Genomic DNA, 19,975 nt, shown 5'->3' on the forward strand with positions numbered 1-19,975 from the left:
ATCACCCAGTTCCATGGGTAGGGCTGCCCCCTACCAGATCAGGCTGCCCAGGGCCCCATCCACCCTGGCCTTGAATGTCTCCAGTGATGGGACACCCACAGCTTCTCTGGGCAAACTGTGCCCATGCCTCACTGTCCTCTGAGTAACAAATTTCCTCCTAATGTCTAACCTAAATCTCCCCTCCTTTAGTTTAGCTCTACAGCTTCACAATTACACTTTCACTGGAACAACACATTTTAAGGTGAATTAAAAGTGTTGACCAAGTGTGCAAGTGCAATTAAACCAGTATCTGCAAAAATACTTAACAAGTGAAAGTGGGAATTGACTGGAAATCCAAAAGTGAAACATCTAATGTATCATAATGCCAAGGAACTATTCTTCTATTTGACATAACCTTTGGACCTTTTGTGTTCCAGAAGTACTGAGTATATCCACTCCTACATTTGTATTCAGTAAATCATCAGCCTGGGAAATTCAGCTTTGATTAAACTCTTAAACAAGAAGCCAATGTGCAAAACTGGTAGGATGGAGGAATAGAAACTGAATGCAGTGGAAAGATGGAATGTCTTGTTTTTCTGAGAAGCTACAAGAAACATCACTGTAGGCTGACATTACAGAAAAGAAAGAAAATAGCAAGCAAGAGGACAAAGAAAGAAAACAAGAATACCAGTGTCTGTTTTTCATTTAGAAGGGCAGATATTTCTTAATTTCAGCTTCCCCCCATGGACATTTAATTTCAAAAAACAAATTGGAATAGCAATTATTAAAAGAAAACCATGGTTCAGGGAAAATGGCTTGCCTGAGGAAAATCTGCACAACCTTTTCTCTCCAGGCCATTGACTATAGAAATGGTACACTGCTGGCTGCAGCAGTTAATTAAGTTCATGTGGTTTTGTTTTGTTTTTTGTTTCTCTTGCCTCAGAGCAGATGTGAAGTCTGGTTACTTCCTTACAAAACCAACCTGTTCTGAGTATCAAGAAGCAACTGAAAATCTTTCGGCATTGGGGGTAAAGAGGCACTCTGGAGAGAAGGTGAATTTTCCCCACTGCAATTAAGACAGAAGAAGAGATATCCGGCCAATTCCCTTATGCACAGAGTGTGAAAGAGCTGCACAGTACCTGTCCGCCAGCGATATCGGTTTATGTGACGTGTATATTGTCTGCACTGTTGGAGTCGGCACAGGCTCTGCTAGGGATCTCAGTACAGGAGATTTTGGTACCGGTGAAAGCTTGGGAGACGACTGCACCACACAGCACTGCAATTTGCTGTCTGTGAACTCTGCCTACAAAAGATGCACACAGACACGGAGAGAAGAAAGTGTAGATTAGCTTCTACTGCTCTTGCTCACTCCCATCCTGTTCATTGCCAAACCTTCATTACCAGCAGCTAATAAAGAGAAGGAGAGGCTGCAGGTTGCAGTGCAAGCTGCGTGTTCATGGAGCGGCCAACTCTGCTGTCAGCTCTCACAACCTTTTGGCAGGGATTCTTTCTTGTGCCAAACCATAGTGGGTACCACTAAGGTGTATGTGTGACCTGGGAAGGTCATGGAGCAACTGCAGGCTGCCTGTACCTTGGGACCCTTGGGGTACGCTCCTTCTGGATTCCTATCATGGCAACTTCTGTTCAGACTTTGTAGCAGGGAGGAAAAAAAGTCACCGTCGTAAGGGAGCATATGATATTTATCCAGCTATGTGAATAGCTAATTTTCTGTCTTAATTTTTTCCTCAAAATCTGCAAGGCACATGACATTAATGCTAAAAAAAAAACCAACTAATTCAACCAGTGGGACAATTATTTGGGCCCAGGAAAGCATGGCTGTGTTAGGTTCATTTGCTTTCTGTCATTTTTAGCATGTCCCTGCTCATGTTTCAACTAAAAGCATCTGATGTGCCCCAAGAGAAGCTCTGAAGCAACGGGAATTCCATTAATTCCATGGAATTTAGAAAATGGAAAGTGTAAAACCAACTAAAGAAACTCTCCTTCTTCAACCCTGGTCAATCTTATGTGTAAATACTGGCTAATACAGCCTGTTCTGACTTCTCTCCCACTCAGCTTTTAGAGCTCAGCCTTACAGGCTACAGGGACATCGGTTTGGTGCTCCATAGTCTAAGGGATGAGCATGAGCCGCAGCACCACCTGCAAAGGTGATGTAAGTTTTCCCAGCCCTACTGAAACCAGCAGTGCTATGGCAAATTACACTTGCTAAAGATTTGTCCCGAGTCCTAAAGTGTGTTTGCTTGGGATGATGGTTTTACTGCATATATCCAATGCATCTTTTTATATATGTATGCGTTTACATATATATGCATGTTTGAAAAAAATATTTTCCTGGTCTAAACAGATACAATTCCATTATCTTAAGTCTGTGTGACTTCTACTCATAGACAGTACGGCCATTAAGCCTGCTGTTTCTCCCTGGAAATTTCTGAAATTCAGAGGGGTTCCTGGCATGAACCTTCTTTTTAAAGATTATAGGAAACCAAATTCTCTGTTTTTTCCTCAACATCATTGCATATACACCACAAAATTAGAAGCCATGCCCTCAATAACATTTCAATGTTCTGTTCCAAGCAAAATAAATGAATAAATAAGAAAAAGTGAAGGGGAAGCAGGGAAAAGGAAAACAAAACAAGGAACAGGAGTCAGAAATGCTGGTAGCCATCAGGGACTGTGTCTGGAGGATACTTGGAGTGAGATCCAACTGCAGGACTAACTCTGCCTTTCAGATACTTTGCTGGGGAAAAGCAGCGTTTAGATCCAGTCCCACAGTCAGGTTTATTGTGAAAGAAAAGCCTCTTTCTTTAAATCAGTAAGTGCAGCCAGTCACTGCACATGGCCCAGCAGTGAGCTACGTTGTGAGTTACTATGATTCTGGGATGGGTATAGATTGCTGCTACCAGTAAAAGTTATGGTTGAAATCTAAAATGCTTGATTCTGTCAGTGTAATTTGACAAAACAGAAGCCAATTACTGCGGTTTGCAATTAGAGGCAGGGAACAGTTCTTACAAACCAGAACCACTTCTCACACTGGAAAGGATGGGAAGGGTTATAATCAGAGTTCCACATCCCATATTCCATTATATCAAGTGCCCAAAAATCTTTTAAAATTCTCTGAGTTGTCTGAGTAGATTATTTTGGGACACTTATTACATAACGTTCTGCCCTTAAAATAGGGCTTGGATTGGACTTCTTTTTGAGTTGTCTAATTGTTGATACTCACACGCAGTTTACTTTACCAAAAGCTCTAAATCCCACCATCTCTGAAAGTTTAGTAAGAATCAAGTAATATTTGATTCAGGTTATGAAGTAAACATAGGAGTTTAAACAAGGATACCATTGTAGTCATCAACATGCTAACTATAATTCTTCCTTAGAATTCAGATGCAAATTCAGTGAAAATCCGGCTTCTTTTTGTGATGGCACAGCAGGCAGTTTCAGGCAGCAGGCCATGCAGTCACTAGAGAGAGGACTAAGTCATCTCCACTCCCTTGGAAAGATGCTGTTGAGCTTCGCATGAGCCCTCAGCAGCCCTGAGCTGAGCAGCATTTGGGGACTGGCTGTGTTAGCAGTGAGTTTCATCATTTGACTCTTAGTCCTCTGTCTAGTATGCATCAACATCTGAATGCAGGCACGTTCATTATTTGCATAATGGGAATATTTAACAGATTTGCACTCTAAAGTCTGCTTGGAGCTTATCTTTTTTTGAGGACTGTTTAATGCATATGTTTCTAATACTGTTAAATGATTCCTTGGAATCGTGTTAAATACACAGCTTTTCAGTTGCACATTCTACTTACAGAAAACTGTGGTACTGTTGTAAAAGGATCGAAAAAAGGATTAGATGTATCAGCAGGGAATGTCTTTATCTTTAAAAAAGATAAAGAAAAAGATGTTACTTTCAGAGCATAAAAATGGAAAAGAAAAAAAAAAAAGCAGCAAAGCATTGCAACTACAGTGAACATATCCAACAAATCAGAGCGGTTCAGCAGTGCTTGGACCAGACCAGAAAAGACCCCTCCAGAAATGCATACAGAAACCTGATGAGGAACAGTCAAAGCATAAATATGAAAACCTGAGAGACACAATTCAATTTGTTGCGCACAGGAAGTACCTTCCAGTCCTGTAAACAGTCACCAGATCATTACCTGCTTCCTTCAGTGAGCACCGCATTGTAAAATATGCAGTATAAAATGCAGGAACCCTTTTTTTCCATTGCAGAAACTTCATCTGAAGAACTTTACTTATGCTATACATATTTGGGACCTCCAAATTTTCAGTTACACAGTTGCTGCCCAAGACAAACAATCACTGAGATGGGATCGAAAGACAACTCTCTGTAAAACAAGCCTTGTGGACAGTGGTTTGCTTCAGGCATCTGCTCGAACCTGGCTGTCTGCCTGTGTCCAGCGGTGGGCTGCCAATCAGGGATGAGCTTTGGGGGTTTCCATCACAGGACTTGGGGTCACAGTCAGAGATGAGCACGTCCCTGGGCCCCTGGGCAGAGAGGGCTAAGAATGGCCAGGGCTCAGCCCCGAGCATACTGTCACTTGCCCCACGGCCTGCTGGAAGTCACTTCTGCCCTTAGAACTACTTCAAATGTTAATGGAAATTAAGGAAATACTCAAAGTGGCAACAACTTCCACCCTGCTCCACTGCACGTGGTGTTTCTCACGATTTTCCTCTCTGGAATGCAGACGTTACTCATTCATTCAACGGGAAGACAAAATATCAAATACTTTGAATGGCACATCATGCTTTCCATTTTGGAAAAAAAAAAACCACATTTTTCAGTGTACAGTTGTGTTTTTCACTTGATTATAGAAAATGCTGTGCATTTGGTGTGCATGTTTTCAAGCATAATTCACGATCTCCAGCTATAGAACTACTGTTGGATAATCAAGACAGCTAGCCTGAAGGTCCTGAGCCCTTGTAAGCCAAAGCAAAACCTGAAATTATGACATCAAATATAATTAAGTAAATGTATAGTGTTTATTTTGCAAATAAAATAACAGAAACATATTTGGCTTATAAGGATGCCAAGGGAAATTAACAGCCATCTGTAGGGCTGCTTCTGCAAATACATGTAATTAGTCCTGGCCTTAATTGTTGGGCTTCATACACATGAGGATTATAGATGGCAAAAATACATACCTTTTTTAACAGAACAGAGGTGGCTATAAGTCAGTCACAGAGGTGCAAGTGAACAAACAACTGTGCAAAGGAAAAATGTTTTAAATTGCAATTTTCTGTGCAAATACATTCAAGAAAATCTCACACTTTTTTTAATAGATGTATAATCTTGTCTTAGTAGAGTCTATATTGCTGGTTGAACCTACTCTTGGCCTTGACGCAACAGTTCCTTACAGGTACAAACAGTACAGGACAAAGCACAGGCATGCTCCACTAGATGCAGTCTTTTATCCAAGGGCAAAGCAGCACAGGGACGGAAGGTTGATTGCTCATAGATAGGTAGGTTGAGCCTGATGCGCAACAGCCAACATCTTTCTCATTTTGCAGGTTGAGCTCATTAAGGAAATGAAGAGCAGTTACTGAATATAGAAAAGAAAAATGACACAGAACAATTTTCAGGAGCCCACTGAGGTTTGGGAGCAGAGGTGTATGGGGACAGCCAGCCCTGGCGGCATGCCAGGGCACGTAGCGGTGCGGAGCTCCTTGTAAAATCAGCACTGTGAACTGTGCCTATGGCAGAGGCCAGCAAAAACCAGATAATCTGGCTTAGTTATCAGCAGGAATTCCTCTCCAGAGGAGCTGTGCTTATTTAATCTCAGGAATAAGACAATCCTGACAAATGAAAGGCTCTGTAGGTTCCAAACCCACCAATTTCCGGCATTTTAATGAAGCTGAACGCAGAAATTAAGGGACAGAGGGAAAAAAATAAAGCATAATTGTGTTCAATTTAAGAGTGAGAAAGAGAATCCATCCTGCTCAGCTTTTAGGATTTAGGCTTTCTTTTTTCATCTTGTTTCCTTCTGCTGCTCAGATGGCACAGTTTGAGCAGTTTGTTAGTTAGCCTGCCCTGAGCTTTGATAAGAGCACTACTGCTGCCTGCTCAGTGCTGTGAGAGGCCCTTATCTATTCATAGTCTGGTTCTTTTGAGAAGGAAATGGGTATCACATCCTAATCCACCCAAGCGCAGAAAAATTCATTATATTCAAGAACACTTGCACCTGGGGAGGAATAACCGTATGCATCAGTACAGGTTAGGGGCTGACCCGCTGGAAAGGAGATCTGTGGAGGAGGACCTGGGTGTCCTGGTGGATAATACGTTGGCCATGAGCCAGAAGCATGTCCTTGAGGCCAAGAAAGCCAATGGGATCATGGGGTGCCTTAAAAAGTGCGTGGCCCGCAAGTTGAGGGAGGTGATCCTCCCCTCCTACTCTGCCCTGGTGAGGCCAGATTTAGGCTACTGTGTCCAGTTCTGTGCTCCCCAGATCAAAAAAGACACATCTAGGAGTCCAGCGAAGGGCCACAAAAATGATAAAGGGCCTGGAGCATTTCCCATATGAGGAAAGGCTAAGTAACCTGGGTCTGTTCAGCTTAGGGAAAACAAGACTAATGTTTATAAATACCTAAAGGGAGGTGGGAGGCAAATGGATGAGGTCAGGCTCTTCTTGGTGGTGTGTAGCAATAGGAGAAAGAGTAATGGCCTAAAACTTGAACATAGGAAGTTCTGTACTAACATGCAGAAGAACTTCTTTACAGTAAGGGTGATAGAGCACTGGAACAGGTTGTCCAGAGAGGTTGTGGAGTCTTCTATGTGGATATTCGAGACCCATTTGGACGCCTTCCTGTGCAACCTGCTGTAGGGAACCTGCTTTAGCAGTGGTGTTGGACTCAATGATCTCTTCAGGTCCCTTCCAACCTCTGTAATTCTGTGATTCTGTGAACACTTTTCAGACTGAGGCTAAGGTAAGATGGGGAGGAAGTAAGGCAAAGCATCAGATAGGCATCTGCCTTATGTAAAACTGCATTTGGAAATCTGAAAGACCATTTTACTCAAGAATACACATTGGCCTTCTTGTGCTGCATGTCCTCTATAGCCATCAGTGTGCTGAGGGCAGCAGCTGCACCAGCCCCTGAGAGGAGGAAGAAAACCCTGCCTGTTCCTGCCCCACCACTCCAGGAGAGCGGTGTTGATGTCAGTCACTTGATGTCAGCTCTGCCTCGTGGATGAATTCATTGTGTAGTGTCAAAACTTCAAGTAGGTCAGAAAACAGAAGTGCTTCCTGACCAGAACAGGAGGCCAAGACCTAAATGTCACCACCTGGGGAGTGAGAAGGGAAGAGGAGCAGAGCCACCTCCACCATCTACAGCAGGTCTGCCATTCTTCCATTCCTGGAGACCTTCAGGAGCTTCTAGGCTTCACTTAGGATTGCAAATGCAAGGGGACAAGGGAGAAGGAAGGACCACCTGGTATCACAGAGGCTGCAGAAATATTATGAGCAATAAGAGGACAGAGCTGTGTTCTAGCTGACATTACAGATAGACTTTGAAGTGTGAAACAAGACCTTAACCACACCTGTTCTCCCCACAGGAGTGAAAACAATCTTACAGACAAAGTCGCAACCACAAAACAACCTTTAAATAAGGCCCTGGAGGTACCTGTCCTGTCACAGGGGCATGGCACAGAAAGGGAGTGAAGGCTCTGCATGCCCCAGCAGCCCTGTACATGCTGAGGGCTCATTTCACAGCCTCAGATGCCTCTTGCTTGAATGCTCAGGGTGTACCACCATAGCAGAACTGCTTTGGACAAGTAGCTCCTTGTCTAGAATGTTTAGCTTGGCAGGTTGAGAATTTACTAAGCTTAAAAGAACACTTGGCTCTTAAAAAAAATAAGAAAGAAAGAAAGAAAAACTATGTGAAAATTATCTATGGATAATTTGCTGCTAGTACTCAAAGATTTTTGTTACACTATTACCTGTCCATTGGGCTGACGTATTTTGGAGATATCTGTCACAACTAGAAGGAATTAACAGTATTAATTTTCATTGAAATTTGTACTGCAAATTAGAATGAAGGAGGTTGGAGGAAGAAAAGGGACAACATGATAAGAACATTCTCCTTCTCTGTGCATTTGTGCAAAACGTTCCTCTGGACAGAGTTTAAAATCTCAGTAAAAACACTTGTACTTTCCTGAAACACCTTTTAAATGGGCTAGAAGGAAAAGAAAATGAATGTTCTCATAAAAGCAAACAGAAGTGCAGAGAGATAAAGAGAGAATTCCCACCTGAAATGAAAACAGCAGGAGACCGGTGGAAAGTGAGTCAGTAGTTGGAATGTGTTAATTGATATAAAATTAGCTATTTTTGGTATTTCTATCAGAGGGGAATATTTAAAATGTCTTTTCTGCTACAAAAAAAGAAAAATGCTTTCCACGCTTTAGGGAACAGCATGCTTAATTTGGATCTGTTCTCCTACATTTAGAGTACCCAGGATACCCACTGCCCTGCCACAACACACTCTTTCTACAAGGGTCTGATACCGCGTTGTGCTGTTGACATGCAACTGCTGTTCTTCACTCCCCTTGGCTTTATGCCCATCCCATGCACCTTGACCAGAGGCCTCACAACACACTGGAGAGGCTGTGTGCTGTCAAGGGATTTGCATTGTCGCTTTGTACACTGGCCAGACACAAGGCAAACTGCTGGCCAAACACTTCAACAGCTTCCTGTGCCTCAGAGCAGAAGCAGAGCTGCTAACACCAGAAAGGGTGTCATACATACGGCTCTCAGTTTACTCATACAGCCAGAGGAATATTCTGTGGTGCTTTATTTAAAAATACATGCTATAAGATAAACACTGTCACATCCGTCCAGCACAGAGATTTGTTTCTACTTTTCAAACTAAAGAAAGTCAGCGCCTGAAACTACTGGAGTACGTTGCATTAGCATTTCCCAGTCCTGACGAGTGACACGTCTCAAGCACAAGTTATCCATTAGACTTGCTTTCCAAAAAGTGATACAATTCTGGACCCTGTAATCATTCAGTACAGCTCCTGTCTGCTGTCGTATCTTTTCAGTGGCAAAAAATGAATAATGAGGTGGAAAATGTGAAAACAAAAGAGCTTTTGGTCATTTTAACCACGTGATACCCTAGTGGCCAAACAAGTTATTTTGAGTGGAAGCAGTTCCTGGTTCCAACGATTGCTCAAGTGCTACCAACCCCAGTTCACTCACTTTGTGTGGCAATAGAAATGGCATGATAGGTAGACATTGATCACTGTCTGAGTGCACAGAGCAAAAATCAAACCAAACCAGTGCAGTCCAATAAACCTGTGACAGAACAGAGATATTAATCAGCAATACCACTGCTTAATCAGTCTTGGAAAAGGCTGTGTGAACTAAATGCCCTGACGAACCAAACTTGTTGTGAGTCCCACATGTACTGCATCCCAGAACATCTCCTTTTCAAGGAAGGAAGGATTTCTTCTGCTTGTTGGACTGATATCCAGGTGTCAGTGTCAGCAGACAGATTCAATTCATATACACTGAAGAGGGGCAGTTGTGCAGAAATGTGACATTGAAAACACCCTAAGGCACCAAATGTGAAGTTTCTGAAGAGGATGGGTTTCTGTGCTCAGCCAGGAAAACACCATGTGTTTGTAATCACCCTGCCTACTGCTGTTCCTTCTGTGGAGATAACACTGTGACATCTCACTCCCAGCTCCATCTGGTCTTTGGGTCTCCCTTGCTCATCTTGCAAAGAACTGACAGCGACTGGATTTTGAGGATTTGCTTCGGACAACAACCACTGGCATCTAAAAACCAGCCTACGTGAATCCAGCTGTTTGACTCTTCTGACTTAGTTTGGCCTGGGTTTCCACTCGAATGCAGGACCGCAGTACCATGCTCCCTTCCCCATAGGTCCCAAAAATGTCCTGTTGGTAAACTGAGAATGTACCACCTCGAGAACTATGTTCATTCTCTGGTGTCCTCTCTGAGCCAAGCTCTCTTGGAAGGCCCTTGGATGACGAGCATTCTGTTCTGCACACTCCTGCACACCAGCCCTTCTCTGAGCCTTGTCCTGGGCTGAATTCACCCATCCTGGAATGTGGCTGGCAGCAGATGCCATGTTCTTGATGTCTCACCAGACCTTGTAGAATAGGACTAATACTTTCCATCAGATACTTTCCTCCCTCTTAGAGTCACTTTACTCAACCCTTCCTACCAGGAGGTGTTGTCAGGAACTGGCTGCATGGCTCCTTGGCTGTGCTTCAGTGATGCCTCCCAGATGGATGCTTAAGAGAGTTCATGGAAGTGATGTACATGGCTCGGCCTCTGCTAGAGCTTGGCTTTGCTGAAGCCATAGCATTTTGCAGATCTTAACACATAGTAGTTTGTGGTTATAGTATAAGCCGTATACTATTTACAAGCAGCTCTACTGAAAACATAGTAGTAAAGATAAAATCCTGAATCTTCATGCCAACTTTTTTACTAATTTGCAAGGACTAATTTGTGTTGGTATTAGCATCTCTCTTAAGGATTGTACTTCTGGGTTGTTAACACAGTGATTTCAGAGGTTCTGGAGTCGAAGATGGAAATACCGTTATTAAGTCAGCACAGCATTTCTACAGCACAACAGAAGGGAGCGCATGTCCTGGCTCAGCTTTACAGTGTAGCTTTGCCTTGAGAGTATGTTGGAGGAGACATTTAGTTCTTGAAAAGAATACAGAGTAAGGACAATTCAGATGTGATGGAAGCATGACAGTGTCCACACTGTCACAGTCCTCAGGATTTCTTTTACTGATGCTGTGAAGGTGAACAAGCTTAAGCAGAACATAACTTCAGCATGGGCTGTCAGCCTAGTCAACATCCCCTCAGGGAAACGTGGTGAAGCAAAATGATGTCACAGTCTTGATGCACTAGCTAAAATGCAGTTTAAAGACTCCAGCATTTGTTTGGTCTTTGTTTAAAACACAGAAATGAAGCAAACAAAAAGCAGTAGGTGCATTCACCGGAAGTGGCTTTTCTCCAACTTTGCTGCAAAGTAAGTTAGCTGCATTGCTAGAACAGCTAATGCAAAGATATCGTTTTTGCCCCTTGATCTTTACCAGTGAAATCAGTGGTGGTCCAGATGCCTAGATTGCAAGCACAGCCAACAAAATCAAGTGGCATCTTCTGCAGATGAAGGCTTTTGTCATAGAGGAAAGTCACTAAGGATGGACAACATGAAGAGGAGGAAATGAGTACTGTGATTCCTGCCATGTTAAAATGTCCCAAGTAAACCACATACTTCCCGATTTGACTGCCAGCAGACAGGCTGCTACATATGCATTTTGTATCAGGTGGAAACACACCACTAGCCTCACCTGATTACTTCTAGGAATAGGGACTGACAGTTCATCATCCAATAACATTTCAATCATTTGAATGGAGATTTCAAACCCAGGTACATATCAACAAAGGCTGTCTATTAACCACATAACATGAATGCATTTTCGAAAGCATTGGCATTGTATTCATCTGCTGAAAAGCTGTGACAGTTAGATGCAAACAATGCACTCTCTGACTCTTGCCCAACACAAATAGTTTGTCTTTCTGTTATGATCGGTCTCTACTTGTTTAACAGCAAAATCTGGCTGAAAGTCCTTAACTGTCCAGAATCTCAGCCAACTGTGGTCTCCTTGAATGTCAGTACAGTGAGGAATATTTTGCATTAATTTTCTGTCCTACTTTTATGGGCTATTAAGCTCTGCCAAAATCCCCAAGAGTTTGTACAATTCATTATTCTAAAGGAAAAGAATAGCGTAGGTAGGTTAACATCAGTGGAGCTACAGAACAAGTGATAAAATGACAAGTTGGACCACTTTTTAGTATATCTATCCAGAAGGACACTTGAGCTTTTCAACCTCAGCACGTGACCTATATCGGTGACTTCTGCATCCTTGATCTGTGCATGTGCTTGGAAACTTTGGCCCCTTCATGAATTGGGATCTACCCATATACACAGAGATGCTGACTGCTGCATTGTGCTGCTGTTGTCAATCTCACCACTGTAATAGTCTGCCCTGAACTGGGCCTCCACATAGTAAACCATTGCCATAGTAGAATGTCACCCTTTCCAACATGAATCCTGGGAACAGAGCACTGCTTCTTTAAATGTTGTGGATAGAAAACTATTTGATCCTATCTTTGAGATCAACTTGATTAGAAGTTAAAATTCTTTAAGCAACAATGCCTTGTTTGATGTAAGATTTGTGCAAACCTATATCTCATACTTTTTTTCTGATATTTGCTTCATATAAAAGCCTATTTATTCATAACCTCATGGCCTTGGCTATGGAATCATCCATATTTCCATCCATGGAGTGTTGAAATAAAGGAAAGTTTCTGCCTTGTCTGAAAGTAAAATCTTGGGGCAAGTATTCAAACTCACTAAGCATATACATTTCTGAAATCAAACACATCATAATACTTTGTGAATTCAGTGCCATGAAACACATTACAGTCCTCTCTGTTTGTCAGGTCCCTCATTACAGCAATCTGGCATCAAAGTAAATGTGTTATTCCTTTTCTCAGTTTATTTCCATCTTTTCAAGAACAGACTGGGATGCTACCTTAAAAGCCACTGTTCTCAGGCATCTTCCATAGCTAACGAGATTAGTCCCAGCCAAGGGATAATCCCAATTGATTAGGGCTATTAGCTTACAGCTCACTCTTAATTACAGCAGAAATTTCTCCTGTGAACTGAGAGGAAAACTAGAGTTCTTCTGTTTGGCCCAGGAATGACAGCACTTTGAATGCCAAAAGGATACCTCACCACTTTGAGCCGAGCTCTACTTTCCCATAATTTGTTTACTAGGCTGAGGATCCCAATAATCCTTTATTAAAGACATCTCTTTGAAAGCAACTGAAGATTATAATGCTGCACTGGACAGTACAGGAAGAAGAAAATGAGTGAGAAACTAAATAACAACAGTCCTGCCCCCAGAGCTCTGCTTGTAGCACTAATTCAGGAGAAGAAACACACTGTGAAAAAACATCACAGCAGATCCTTATCCCCAGTCAGGGGCTTCCTGCCCATCCCAGTGGGAGCTTGCAGGTGAGCCAGACTGGGAGCTGTTGATTTCCTGTGAGGCATATTTCCAGCTCTGCTGCCTCCCAGAGCCTCTCCCACTACCATGTGATGGAGGCCAAAACACTGTTGTCTGGCAACCTCTGCTGTTATTATGGTCCCTTGGACATTATGGTTAACTCATTCAATTCATAAAAAACCTTGAAGCCTTTCTAAATTGTAAGAGGAGCAGAAGCTGGTCCTGTCAACCACGTAACTGGGGAGTAATGAGGTGTCTAATACTAATGTCTCACTATAGTGACCACTCTTGCTCCCTAGGAGCACTGGGATAGCTGAAGTTTAAGAGCGGATACGCTCTACTTTCACGGACAGGTGGGTGTTGATATTTATTTATGCATTAATTCTTTGCCTGCTGCTTTAGAAGTGTTACATCCATGAGCTCGGGAACTGGCTGTTCTTGGTGTGGGAATATGCCCACTTCAGCCACACTGTAGATGCAAAGGAAAGCCTTTACTTGCGCTGCCTAAAGCGTCCATGCTATTGGTGAGGGAGAAAGCACAGTTTCTCCCACCCTTTTTTTCCAAACCACTAGCTGCAAGACAGGAGACATCTGAAGGGCAAAATTGCTTTAGGAGCACATACAAACACCTGGCTCTGCTGATCACAGACATTTTGGAGAGACTGAGCTTTGTCTGAAGTCTGGGCAGCTCAGTCACTGATGCAAACACACGAGCTCTGTCTGGATGTGTGTTTCTGAGCTTCACGATTATCGATTCTGACAGTTTGCTTGATTTGAATGCAGCATGAGTGCCAAATTGTGCACAAATTTAGGTGGTCAGAAGCCCACTGTACTTGGCACACAATTTCCCATCTCCAGCAGTGCCAACAAGGTTCACAGCAGGACACATGCTCGTGCCTTGGTGTGCATGCCAGACAGCACAAACAGCTCCTTCCTTTTATGCCGTCTTGGTAATACCTGGCACATTGCTAAAAGTGGCCAGGTGATGTTCCAGTGCATCAGAGAGCTTGCAAGACTCCAGCCAGGTTTTTGTTTTTTTTTGTTTTTTGGCAAAGGAACAATGAATGACTAACTTGTTAAACATGTTTTATAGAGGTTCACCTTCCTGACCTCATGGGCTGTTCCCCCATGAAGGGGGTTTTGGTCTTGTGTTGCTGAACGTGAGATGAATGTCATGCCATACAACAAGCCATAGACACGGTTCTTCCATAGCAATGGTTCTCCGGCCAAGTTCCAGGCAATAACTCTTAATCAGCATGCTAGAACTGCTTTTTTGTCCGCAAGCTGAAACTGCTATGATGAGAAGGACATATACCTCCACTGAAGTTTTTTTCCTTAGCCCAAAACAATTTAGCATTTTGCTTTTCAGACAGTGACACAAGTGAAAATGAACTGAAGAGAACACTTTCTACTGTGTTGAGTGATTTTCAATGCAGTTAACGCAACAGTTGACTGTCTTGAATTAATCAACTCTTTTTTTTTTTTCTTTCTTCTATGATTAATTAATGATTTTCCATTATGATTTATGGTATTTGGGTTGAAGCAGAGAAACTGCAATTACCAGAAAAAATCTGAGATTTATGCAAACTGAAATTTATCAGTTTATCTTACCATATATTTCCATATATATATATTTTCATATATATACCATATATTTTTGCCATCCCTCTGAGTTATAAGACTGTTGCAGTAGGCTCCGTACAAAGGCAAAGCATTTGCTGATGAAAATCTCACAAGTCTATGACTGGACCACCTTTTTCCTTTCCTTTGTACTAGTGGATAGACTACAGCACATTTAAATAGATAATAGGTATCAGCAGGAGATTTTTCACTGTTGTGAATAACAGTGGAAAGCAGAGGACAAATCAGTAGATGACAGAAAGTTGTTGATCACATGGGTACCGCTAATGGTTCATCAGAAGAGACTGCTATTGGATCTGTGTAGGAATTCTTATCAGAAAATGCCTTTTCATTCAAATTGGATGTGTTACAAAAAAGAATCAGACTGATTTTTTTTTTTCTATACTTAAAAAGAAAAGAAACCTAAAATTGCTTTTATGTTGTAAGAGGAGGTATCGGTATCTAATTTAGAAATGACTTCTTGTTTGGAAACCTAAGTTCATTGAAACTGATTAACAAACGTGACCTGAAACTATTAAAAACTGCTGGAATGAAAGCATTTAAAACTAGCCTGTTATTTCTCTGCCTTCTCACTATTCTCTGAAATTCGATTCAGGCTGTTTCTTTGGAAAGAAAATGTAGACAACTACATTTTTACTTTAATTCAAAGTAGAAGAAGAAGAAAAGATTTCCTACCAATTCTGATTATTCAGCTGAGTGGTAAATAAAAAGAAAGTTTACTTGCTCTTTTTGCTATCTTTACAAGTTGAGACACCCTCAAAAAAAAAAAAAAAAAAAAAAAAAACAGCTCGGAAAACAGATGTTTGCATTTTCAGTTGCAGCTTGGAGGCTTTCATTTGAAATGGCACAGAACAGCCAAGCAGTTAGCATCACGCTTGCTATCACACTGGAAAAATGTGAATTAGAATTAGACATATATCACTTCATTAGCGTGTTGGAAAGAAAACAAATACACAATAGTTACTCGCTGGAGTCTAAATGCAATTGTCCCTACTCTTACTGAAGAAGAGAGATTACAAATGTCACAGTTGCTGAGAGAAAAAGAATGATATACTTCTCAGGCCAAAGAAAAAGTGATTAGTATGTCTTTATCAAAAGACGGAAGCAAAATATCCGAATTACTATATTTGTGTCACTGAGAATGAGTGTAAAAAGATATACCTACTTTCAAGTAGGCTTTAGAGCAGAAGTGCAACCTTCTTCTATTACATGGATTATTGTAGAGGAAAAGGAGACTCAGTCAGTACATCCAAAAGTCATTACTCTAAGTCTGAAAAGCCCAGTGTGTCTATTGTTTGCTTTTATTCTTCTTAGGAAGATGTTACAGCTGCTTACTGCTGCTGAGGATATGAAACACATTCACTTGAAAAATAAAGCAATAATTTGAAATTAAAAACAAAAAACAAACAAACAAAACAAACAAAAAATTATGTACAAGATTATGCAGGTTCTAAAAGACTTGCTACAGATTTGCCCTCTAGATGTTAGCCAATTTATTTCCTAATTCCTATTTCCTTGCATTTACCTCATCCCCTTATTTATTCTGATGTTCATTTCAAGCATAAAAGAAAGCTACTACTGTTGTGGAATTATCACGTTTTTGATAGGGAGGCAGGAGAAAGAGGCTGTAGGTAGCATTTTTATTTTTATTTTTTGTCAAGCTACAGTAACCTTTATAGTCCTCAGGTTTTCATAGAATCGCAGAATGGTTGCCGTTGGAAAGGAACTGGAGCTCTACTGATCCAACCCCCCTTCACTTGAGGTTAAGGAAGCCAAAGCGGTGGCAGCCTATGTTACTCCAGAGATATTCAGCAAAGCTTTTTTTAGGCCTAAAGATGGTCATTACACCGATCATACAAAAAGAGAAGCACACAGTCTTTCACTGCCCCACCTGTGGTGTCCAGCAGGTTCAGGTGCTTTGCAGTTCAGTCTGGGAGCAACCTCCCCAGTACTGTTTCTGTCTGTTGGTCTCCAGTCACTTTATTGCAGATGGCCATATCTTAGAGTCCTTCTCATAATTTCATCAGACCTCACTTTAAAATTATTTCAGCTGTCACAGCAGTCCCATTTGAAGTACTGCTCCAGAAGCTACACTGCTTACAAATGTACTTTATCACTCCCTTGGTCCTCAGGAGAAACTCTGTGGTTTCACAGAGGGTTTGACCAAAAGCTAAATTATTTTTTTCATGGGGTTGGTGTTCAGTGGGATCAATGAGCTGATCCAGCACCTGTCACAGCCACACAAAGGAGGCAGGAGATGTGAAACCACTCAGCAGCCTTCTACAGAAAGAGCTATGTGTGCAGCTGTGACACTGCCTCGCTCCTTCAGCTTCATAGGCAGCTCTTCATAAGCTGTTATTAAACCAATGTATGAGCACAGCAAACAACACGTCACAGGGCAACAGCCTCACAGACTTCAGTTATAGGGGCAACAGGGTGTCTCTGAGCATTCTCCTGACTGTGTCTCCCTGTGGGTCCATGGGTAACAGAAGAGCCACCGGTCTTCTGGTGTAAATCCCTTCTGGTATAACCGGCTCCTCAAATGAGCTTGACCATGTGCCAGACCTGTTATGGAGGCCAGCCCAATTTCTAAGCTCCAGGACCAGCTCTCCTTGTGTGATGTGACAAAAACCAAATTTATGGGCAGGTTTTTGTTCATCTAATGATTTCTGCTGGTATGGAGAAGGCGCACGGAATGCTTGAGGACACTTACAAAGGCACCTTAAAATGTACAGAAATGACTAAAAATAATTGTACGTGGCAGGTTTTATCACCTCTCCAGGAAAAAAGCTCATGCCCTCTTGATCCAAACTATCTTCTGACATTGCATCTTTATCGTCATCACAAGTTTTGTTAAAAGCCAGCCAGTGAGTCATTCAGTATTTAAAAGCAGTGAATTACAGAGTAGGCACATTGCAGCATCATACACCTGCACTTCTTTCCACTTAACACCTTCCCCTCTTTTTGGTATCTTTTCTTGCTCATGTACACATCCCATCCAATTTATCACAGTGTCCACTGGTGCATAGTCAGCAGTGGATTTTACCTTCTGGATATTTTCATTTTTTTGCAGAAATCGCTTTCAATTAGTTTAAGAAATAGGGGAAGTGTTAAATCATCTGTCACACATTTACAGAGCACACCAAGTTGTTCTATTTGGCATGCAGATAAAGGGAAAATAAACATTCATTGAGCCCATGAATTTAAATCCCTTAGATCAAGAGCAAGATCAAAGGTAAATCTAAACGTTCACAGTTCACCTTTGAGCATTTCTCCTTTTGCTTCCTGACTAACTCTGTGTGTCCCTCTATAATGGGCAGATGGGAACAAGTCCCCAGACAGCTGAGTAGCAGGCAAAGCATCTTACATTTTTCAGAGAATGTTAAAATAAGATGCAGCAGGCAGCCTCAGAGTCTGACTGCATTCCCAGACACTCAGTTACCTTGCATGCTAGTAATTCAGTGCACTGCTTATAAGAGTGGCATCCACCAGTAAAGCCGCATGCTCAAGCTACATGCAGAGCTACATATCAGTTTTTATAGTGCTTTGCGTGTGTACATTATCAGAAGCAGCTATCGAGGGGTGTGAAAGACTAACCCATTATTTTGGCTTCTTGAGTGCCGTGGCTGCTTTTAAATGTGCTAAGTCCCCTCTCTAGTTATTAGCACGCTTTATGCAACCCAGAAGATGCTCAGGTAATTTGCATTTGCTTGAATCAGACGGCAGCAGCCCGGCACTGTATGCAGCACTGAGCCCCTCCCCTCTGCAACCCCATCCCAAATGCCTCATACCCAAATTGCCTGAGCACTTCTACACGCCCCTTTCAGTCTTAGCTGGTTGAACGTGCAATGCCCTTTTCTCCAGCGGGGAAAGAAGATCCTCTGCGCTATCAATATTTCAATCTAAAGCATTCCCTGGGTTCCTATGGAACTAGATTTATTGCCTGTTGCTATAAGCCTTTTGTATAAAGGTTGTTTGCTTTAGCAATTGCTGCTCTTTGCTGTTTCTTAGTTTAATATGAACTTAAAGGGCACGAGCTTGAAACTGGGAATAAAGGTACATTTAACTGGTTGTTTACTTTGTGTTCCTATTTGTATATGTAGGTGTACATGCAACAGACAGACCTCTCCTTTGAGCAAACTGTTTTGCTAATAATTGACCTTTGCATATAAGCTATCCAATTTGAACATGCAAATACTGCAACTGAGAGGCTGGCTCAGAAAAAAAGCATTTTTAACTTCTTTTGAATGCAGGTGATATTTCTGGCTTCCGGTTCATCTTTTAATAAGAAATATATGTGTATGTCTATTTAATGAAGATGCATAAGTAAGAAGCTTCTAATTCTGAAATATACCATACAGCCTACCTGCTTTGAGAAGACCTAGATTACCTTCACTATGTAGTTCACAATAGGTAAAGCATTTATAAACTTGTCTCTAAGAGGTTTTAGAGATCTCTTGGGCACACGGAGATACTGGATCTGTATTTGCAGCCAAGCAGAGTAGATTTGTGCTACCTAATGCTCTTATCAAATATTAGTCTTGAACTACTTTATACCCACTTTTATTTAGAAATCAGTGCCACGAAGACTGGTTATGGACCTATTGAAGTTTGATCTGTTTACCTGTCTTCCACTGAAAACCAAAGTGAAAAGATGTTTAAAATGAAGGCAAGATAAACTGAAACAATTTCGCACTCCCTTCTTAGTTGGCTTATTGCAACCTTGCAAAATTGTCACGAATATTTAGCAACTACAAGTGCAATCAGCATTTCTTAATCAAAATAACTGATTTTAATGGGGCATGGAATGAGATTATTTACCTCTTCTCCACTACTCACTACTATTTACTCACTGTAACTATCTGTTGAGAATTTACAAGGATGTCTTGATGCCTCCATCAAGTTACTGATACTTCTCACAGTCTCGCCAACAGATGACTGCCTTTTGACTTGGTTGCCTTCATTTTATTTCCAAAACTGTAGGTGCTAATGCATCAAATTCTGCGTTGTTTCAGGCTCAGTGTGATCACTTCAAGTGAACCAGAGCGCTTACAGTAGTACTGAAATAAAATATTTGTTTCCAATCTGCCTTAAATAAAATATCTAATTTTACACTGAAGGCCACGTATTTTTCATTTTTAAAGTATCGTGCTAATAATTTATGCCTCTTAAATGTTGTATCTCAAGTCTTGAAAAAGCAAATGATTTTCTATTTACTTTTCTCCACCAATAGATGGCAGGTGAAGCTCTAGAAATTTCTCCAATGGATCCAGCATGAAA

General features: G+C 41.6%; 1 protein-coding gene and 1 long non-coding RNA gene across 13 annotated transcripts in view; one reads left to right on the plus strand and one right to left on the minus strand.

The window, feature by feature from the left end:
• Positions 1–19,807, plus strand: part of LOC107052653 — a 47,592-nt gene extending 27,785 nt beyond the window's left edge. For 7 of the 9 annotated variants that reach the window (XR_005857323.2, XR_005857320.2, XR_005857322.2 and 4 more), the window contains one exon: positions 928–19,807. This is a non-coding gene — a long non-coding RNA (uncharacterized LOC107052653). Of the gene's footprint in view, positions 1–922 lie in introns of all 9 variants that reach the window. The other 2 variants (XR_005857321.2, XR_005857318.2) reach the window with 1 other exon arrangement.
• EPB41L4B (erythrocyte membrane protein band 4.1 like 4B) overlaps positions 1–19,975 on the minus strand; it is a 169,153-nt gene that overhangs the window by 5,450 nt on the left and 143,728 nt on the right. For all 4 annotated transcript variants that reach the window (XM_015282344.4, XM_046935227.1, XM_046935212.1 and 1 more), the window contains exons 23-24: positions 3,798–3,866; positions 1,119–1,282 (exon numbers count right to left, since the gene is read on the minus strand). In XM_015282344.4, the coding sequence (XP_015137830.2) occupies positions 1,119–1,282; positions 3,798–3,866 (233 nt within the window). The remainder of the gene's footprint in view (positions 1–1,118; positions 1,283–3,797; positions 3,867–19,975) is intronic.

The sequence above is a fragment of the Gallus gallus genome, chromosome 2 (assembly GCF_016699485.2).
Source record: "Gallus gallus isolate bGalGal1 chromosome 2, bGalGal1.mat.broiler.GRCg7b, whole genome shotgun sequence".
Taxonomy (NCBI): Eukaryota; Metazoa; Chordata; class Aves; order Galliformes; family Phasianidae; genus Gallus; species Gallus gallus.